The sequence below is a fragment of the Capricornis sumatraensis genome, chromosome 1 (genome assembly GCF_032405125.1).
Source record: "Capricornis sumatraensis isolate serow.1 chromosome 1, serow.2, whole genome shotgun sequence".
NCBI classification, from domain to species: domain Eukaryota; kingdom Metazoa; phylum Chordata; class Mammalia; order Artiodactyla; family Bovidae; genus Capricornis; species Capricornis sumatraensis.
The window spans coordinates 148,964,993-148,971,977 of NC_091069.1; the positions used below are offsets into that span (position 1 = coordinate 148,964,993).

At 37.6% G+C, this 6,985-nt stretch overlaps 1 protein-coding gene across 1 annotated transcript; it reads left to right on the forward strand.

Moving 5' to 3' along the window:
- Positions 1–6,091: 6,091 nt before the first annotated feature.
- On the forward strand, positions 6,092–6,985 carry LOC138082690 (olfactory receptor 5AC1-like). Its single transcript, XM_068975979.1, has one exon. It carries the CDS (start codon positions 6,092–6,094, stop codon positions 6,983–6,985), a length of 894 nt encoding a protein of 297 aa, XP_068832080.1.

A 6,985-nucleotide genomic window follows, 5' to 3' on the forward strand; every position in this document is an offset into this window, starting at 1 on the left:
ATATACATAATTATACCTTTTAATGATAATGGTGTAGCCAAGGAAACAATTCAAAAGTTTTTCAAACTAATAACGTAAGAAAATATGAGTAATGTATTATTCAACTGAAGTTATTCTTGAAAAACTATGTATAACACTACCCTAATATGATTTATGTATAGAAATGTTTATATAAATTATGTGAATATAAATACATATATAATGTCTGTGTATTATTATACATAAAACCCCAAAAGTTAGCTGCAATGATCAGTGATTAGTGAAATTAGAATTTCTTTCCTTTGTGCTTTCTACATTTTCCTTTTTTTTTTAGAATTAAAATTTTATTCTTTTGTTTTTAAAAGAAATAAGCAGGCTATAAAATTAATAGTTGTTAAACAATATGTTTGAAATGATTTGTTGATTAGTGTATAATGCCCAGTTCAGTTCAGTTCAGTTCAGTTCAGTTCAGTCGCTCAGTTGTGTCCCACTCTTTGCGACCCCATGAATCGCAACACGCCAGGCCTCCCTGTTCATCACCAACTCCCGGAGTTCACTCAGACTCACGTCCATCGAGTCTGTGATGCCATCCAGCCATCCCATCCTCTGTCGTCCCCTTCTCCTGCTGCCCCCAATCCCTCCCAGCATCACAGTCTTTTCCAATGAGTCAACTCTTCGCATGAGGTGGCCAAAGTATTGGAGTTTCAGCTTTAGCATCATTCCTTCCAAAGAAATCCCAGGGCTGATCTCCTTCAGAATGGACCGGTTGGATCTCCTTGCAGTCCAGGGGACGCTGAAGAGTCTTCTCCAACACCACAGTTCAAAAGCATCAATTCTTCGGCACTCAGCCTTCTTCACAGTCCAACTCTCACATCCATACATGACCACTGGGAAAACCAGAGCCTTTACTAGATGGACCTTAGTCGGCAAAGTAATGTCTCTGCTTTTGAATACGCTATCTAGGTTGGTCATAACTTTTCTTCCAAGGAGTAAGCGTCTTTTAATTTCATGGCTGCAGTCACCATCTGCAGTGATTTTGGAGCCGAAAAAAATAAAGTCTGACACTGTTTCCACTGTTTCCCCATCTATTTCCCATGAAGTGATGGGACCAGATGCCATGATCTTCGTTTTCTGAATGTTGAGCTTTAAGCCAACTTTTTCACTCTCCTCCTTCACTTTCATCAAGAGGCTTTTTAGCTCCTCTTCACTTTCTGCCAAAAGAGTGGTGTCATCTGCATATCTGAGGTTATTGATATTTCTCCCAGCAATCTTGATTCCAGCTTGTGTTTCTTCCAGTCCAGCGTTTCTCATGATGTACTCTGCATATAAGTTAAATAAGCAGGGTGACAATAGACAGCCTTGACATACTCCTTTTCCTCTTTGGAACCAGTCTGTTGTTCCATGTCCAGTTCTATCTGTTGCTTCCTGACCTGCATACAGGTTTCTCAAGAGGCAGGTCAGGTGGTCTGGTATTCCCATCTCTTTCAGAATTTTCCACCGTTTATTGTGATCCACACAGTCAAAGGCTTTGGCATAGTCAATAAAGCAGAAGTAGATATTTTTCTGGAACACTCTTGCTCTTTTGATGATCCAGCAGATGTTGGCAATTTGATCTCTGGTTCCTCTGCCTTTTCTAAAACCAGTAGGTTGACCTTATTCTACAGGTAATCTTTTGATGGCATTTGGGGAATTTTAATATTACCTGAACAAATAGACTTGAAGATAGGAAGATATAAATAATACCTTTTTCTTCAGAGTGCATTTTCCAAGAAAATTAATTCGAGATGAGTCTTTGTTGACATTTTCTTCTTATACCCTGAGCTCTTCATGAAAGTCTGTATGGCATCTCTGCATCTGCTTAGAGGAATTAGGTGAGAATGCAATTCCTTATTTTATTATTGTTATTCTTTTCATAAAAATTACTTTTAGTACCCAGAGTCTCTCATTAGCTGTCAAAACATTTGAATTATTTTTCAGATGATTTATCTATCAAAAAGAACAGAAAGCAATCCTAAACTGAATAGTTAAATATATATTAGGCTCTGTACAGCTTCCCTAGTGGCTCAGATGGTAAAGAATCTGCCTTCAATGAAGGAGACCTGTACTTGAACCCTGGGTTGGGAAGATCCCCTGGAGGAGGGTATGGCAACCACTCCAGTATTCTTGCCTGGAGAATCCCCTTGGACAGAGAAGCCTGGCAGACTACAGTTCATGGGGTCTCAAAGAGTCAGGTATGACTGAGCAACTAAACACACACACACACTTTCTCTGAACTCTTATGGATACAAAGCTATATACTCGGAGAATGAAGACTTGAATTCATGCTATTACGTATAGAGTCTGTTTGCTTAACCACTACGCTATGCCACTTACTAAATAGCAAAGAGGACTCATAGTCTCACAGGATATAGGCAGATGTTCCTTAGAAAATCCAGGGCACTACAGATAAGAATCTTTAAAATGAGGCCATAAATTGTTTAAGGTATAGTCACTTACTAATTTAGAGGTAGAAAATTAGCTTCAGAAAATTGGTTACATTTTTGTGAAAAATTTCTTTGCTAGAATAATATGTTATAGAGCTAATCTATTTAATATTTTTATCTGTAAAAGTGGAATTCATTCTGGCCTTTATTGTACTTTCACAGCATCTGGAAGATTTTCCAACAGTGAAGAATCATAGGGTTATGGATCTGTTAGGGCAGTTTGTCTTTGTCTCCATCCTGTTCTTGTTTACTTTGTACTTCTTTGGAAATAGGCAGAAAGATGGAGTTGACCACATCTGCCCAGAGTCACACATTATATTCTAGGCAGAGTGTAAAACAGGAAAATGTGATCCTTTCAGGGATTTGTCAGCAGTGTGCTTACTTAATAATCACTGCAACTTTAACCAACTCTCTATACTGTTAAAAGCCTAATATTAATCTCAAATCATCTCTTTTCCTATTCTATATGAAGATGCAGAAGAACTTTTTCTCAACACAGCCTCTCTTGTAGAAAATATTCCAATTCTTCTATAGACTTACTGTTTAGAGGTTAATCTTGTCACAACTGAATTTTTCACAAACTCTATATTCCTTAAAATTTCCGCATGGTATCCTCTCTTCGAATTATAAAGTAGGCATTTGGAGGAAATGTTTCAGGCCAGCAGAGAGTTGGCAGTGAAATCTTCAACAACATTGTACAGGATTGGTGACTTGGGTCATAGAAATAAAAATCTGTGTTGGAATGACTCTTCCTTATCTGGACATGTCATGAAAGCAGGGAGCTGTGAATCCGACAATTGGAGTACTCCCTTGCAGGGTTATGTTCTTAGATCAGCTGTTTCTAAATGGCCATACTCTGCTTTTTATAAACCAGGCAGGGACTTGGATATACAAAACACATTTTATGTTTAGAATTCTGCACAATTTTTCATTGATGAGTGCATTGTGATGATGTGGACTTAAGTTTACCCCCTGGGTTTCCACAGGATCTAGCTTCTTACATGCTTCCCAGGATCACTTGCTTCACAGATATCTTAAAAATTTTTTTTTATTTGGAGAATATTTGCTTTACAATATTATAGTGGTTTCTGCCATATATCAGCATGAATCAGCTATAGCATACATATATCACCTCCCTTGTGAGCTTCCCTCTCACCCTGTCCCCATCCTACCCCTATAGATTGTCACAGAACACCAGGCTGAGCTCCTTGTGTTATACAACAACTTCTCACTGCCTATCTGTTTTACACATGATAATGTATATATTTCAGTGGTACTCTCTCAATTTATCCCACACTTTCTTTCCCCCACTGTGTCTGCAAGGCTGTTCTCTATGTCTGTGACTGTCTTTCTGCTCTGCAATTAAGTTCATCAGTACCATTTTTCTAAATTGCATTATATGCATTAATATATATTTGTTTTCCTCTTTCTGACTTACTTCACTCTGTAAGTATAGGCTGTATAACAGCCTATTTATGACACCCTGTATAACAGGCTCTAAGTTTTTCCACCTTTAGGTGAGGGATAACACCATCGTGATTATCTTGGTTGTGAAGATCTTTTTTGTACAGTTCTTCTGTGTGTTATTGCCACCTCTTCTTAATATCTTCTGCTTCTGTTAGGTCTATACCATTTCTGTCCTTTATCGAGCCCATCTTTGCATGACATGTTCCCTTGGTATCACTAATTTTCTTGAAGAGATCTCTAGTCTTTCCCATTCTGTTCTTTTCCTCTATTTCTTTGCATTTATCGCTGAAGAAGGCTTTCTTATCTCTCCTTGCTATTCTTTGGAACTCTGCATTCAGCTGCTTATATCTTTCCTTTTCTCCTTTGCTTTTCACTTCTCTTCTTTTCATAGCTATTTGTAAGGTCTCCCCAGACAGCCGTTTTGCTTTTTTGCATTTCTTTTCCATCTGATGCTGGGAGGGATTGGGGGCAGGAGGAAAAGGGGACGACAGAGGATGAGAAGGCTGGATAGCATCACCGACTTGATGGACGTGAGTTTAAGTGAACTCTGGGAGTTGGTGATGGACAGGGAGGCCTGGCATACTACAGTTCATGGAGTCGCAAAGAGTTGGGCGTGACTGAGTGACTGAACTGAACTGAACTGAAGTTAATCCACCTCAGTTCAGCTGACTCAGATTTGTTCCTTTTTTTGGCTGAGTAATATTCCATTGTGTTTCTGTCCACAACTTCTTCACCATCATCTGTCAATGGACATCTAGACAGCCATGTCATGGCTATTGTAAATAGTGCTGTAATGAACATTGGGGTACATGTGTCTTTTTTAATTATGGTTTTCTTAGGGTATATGCCCAGTAGTGGGATTGCTGGATCACATGGTAGTTTTACTTCTAGATTTTTTAAGGAATCTCCATACTGTTCTCCATAGTGTCTGTATCAATTTAATTCCCACCACAGATATCTTTATATTAGTTATTTCCTATCAGTGTAATTCATCTTTTTCATTATTTGATTTGGATATAAATAGCCTTTTTTAAAAACTATTTTTTACTAATTTTTATTATTTAAATGGAAACAGCTCCAAAACAGTGGCTAATCTGTTTGACTGTTGTGTCTTTTGTAAGACTTTAATCCACTTTGATTTTGAAAGTCCCAGTTCTAATTTCAGACATACCAGGAAAAAAATGTTCCAATTTTTTAGTATTATGTGCCTTTGATATATCTAAAACATTCCCGGTTAACTGAATGATAATTGTTTACTTGGCGTGTTTAACAACGTCTCTTAGATCTTTCCCAAATCTGCAGATGAACTGGTTAGTGTCAGTTATTTTTCTTCCTAAAAGAGGGGTTATTTTAGCATCACGGTATAACACCTGAGTTAGAGGTTCTATATTTGACTGAGCCAGGAGTAACAGTCTTCTAGCTTAGGACATCAAACAAAAAATGTTTGATGACAGAATGAATGATTACGATCATATATGAGAGTTTGTTGGATAAAATTATTAAATAACAAGAATCTGTTTGAAATGTGGAGTGGTTTTGATGAATGTATAGTCAAAAGAGTCTATTAGGAATATGTGGTGGGTTGTTGTATATATAATCAAACAACGTAATGATAATGGATAGAAATCAGCAGAAAGGGGATTTTAACTTATTGTCTTCTTACTCTACTCATGTCTTAGAAAGAAGAAATTATATATATTTATCAGTAGTATAAATATATAGTCTATTTTTTGGTTCAATAGAAAGCATATGAAAGAGTTTCTATGAATCAGTGAACCAGAGTCTCACTTTTAGAGATTTTAGTAAAAAATTCAGTATGCATTTTTTACTCAATTCTGGAAAAACTTTCAGAGTTAATACAATGCATTCAGTTTTAAGGTATTTATGAGTGACAAGATATGGACTAAGTTAGCTCGTAGACATCTAGAACCTCCTCCATAACCCTTTAAGTAATTATATATACATATATACTGACTTCTGAAAATCATTTATAATATTTATAACATACCTATAATACTCTTCAGTGTGCTTTACAAAAGAGAGACTCTGTACCTTCAGTTAGGGTATCTGACACAGATAAATAAGACATTACCATCCAATATATTTTTGTGACCCTTATTTTTCATTTCAATTCTCCATTGCAGTGATCAGCCTGAGTGGATATGATGGAGGCAAACAAGACTCTGGGGACGGAGTTTGTTCTCACAAGACTCACAGATCTCCCAGAGCTGCAGGTCCCCCTGTTCCTGGTGTTCCTGGTCATCTACCTCGTCACCATGGTGGGCAACTTTGGACTGATTCTTTTCATCTGGAAGGACCCCCATCTTCACACCCCCATGTACTCATTCCTGGGCAGCCTGGCCTTTGCAGATGCTTGTTCTTCATCTTCTGTGACTCCCAAGATGCTTATGAATTTTTTATCTAAGGATCATATATCTCTCATTGAATGCATTACCCAATTTTATACTTTTGCCTTTAGTGCCACCACAGAAAGTTTCCTCCTGGTGGTGATGGCCTATGACTGCTATGTAGCCATATGCAACCCCTTGCTTTACCCAGTGGTTTTGTTCAACAGACTCTGCACTTGGTTGATAACTGCATCATATGCAATTGGTTTTCTGCATCCTATAATACATGTAGGATTATTATTTAGATTAACTTTCTGCAGGTCCAACATAATACATTATTTCTACTGTGAAATATTGCCACTTTTTGCAATTTCTTGCACTGATCCATCTATTAATGCTTTGGTGCTTATTTCTGCCTCTTTTATACAAGCTTCTGCTTTTATTACCATCATGGTCTCTTACACCTGTGTCCTTTTTGCCATCCTGAGAAAGAAGTTAGAAAAGGGCAGGAGCAAAGCCTTCTCCATGTGCAGTGCCCACCTTCTATCTGTTTTCTTGTTCCGTGGCACTCTCTTTATCCTGTATGTGCGTCCTGGGTCTGGCCCTGATCATTATCATGATAAAATGTATTCACTGTTCTACACAATTATAATTCCCCCGCTAAACCCCTTTACTTATAGCCTAAGAAATAAAGAAGCTTCAGGTTAA

Excerpts from the sequence above, each read along its gene's own strand:
- LOC138082690 (XM_068975979.1), top strand. The coding sequence starts at position 6,092 with ATGATGGAGGCAAACAAGACTCTGGGGACGGAGTTTGTTCTCACAAGA.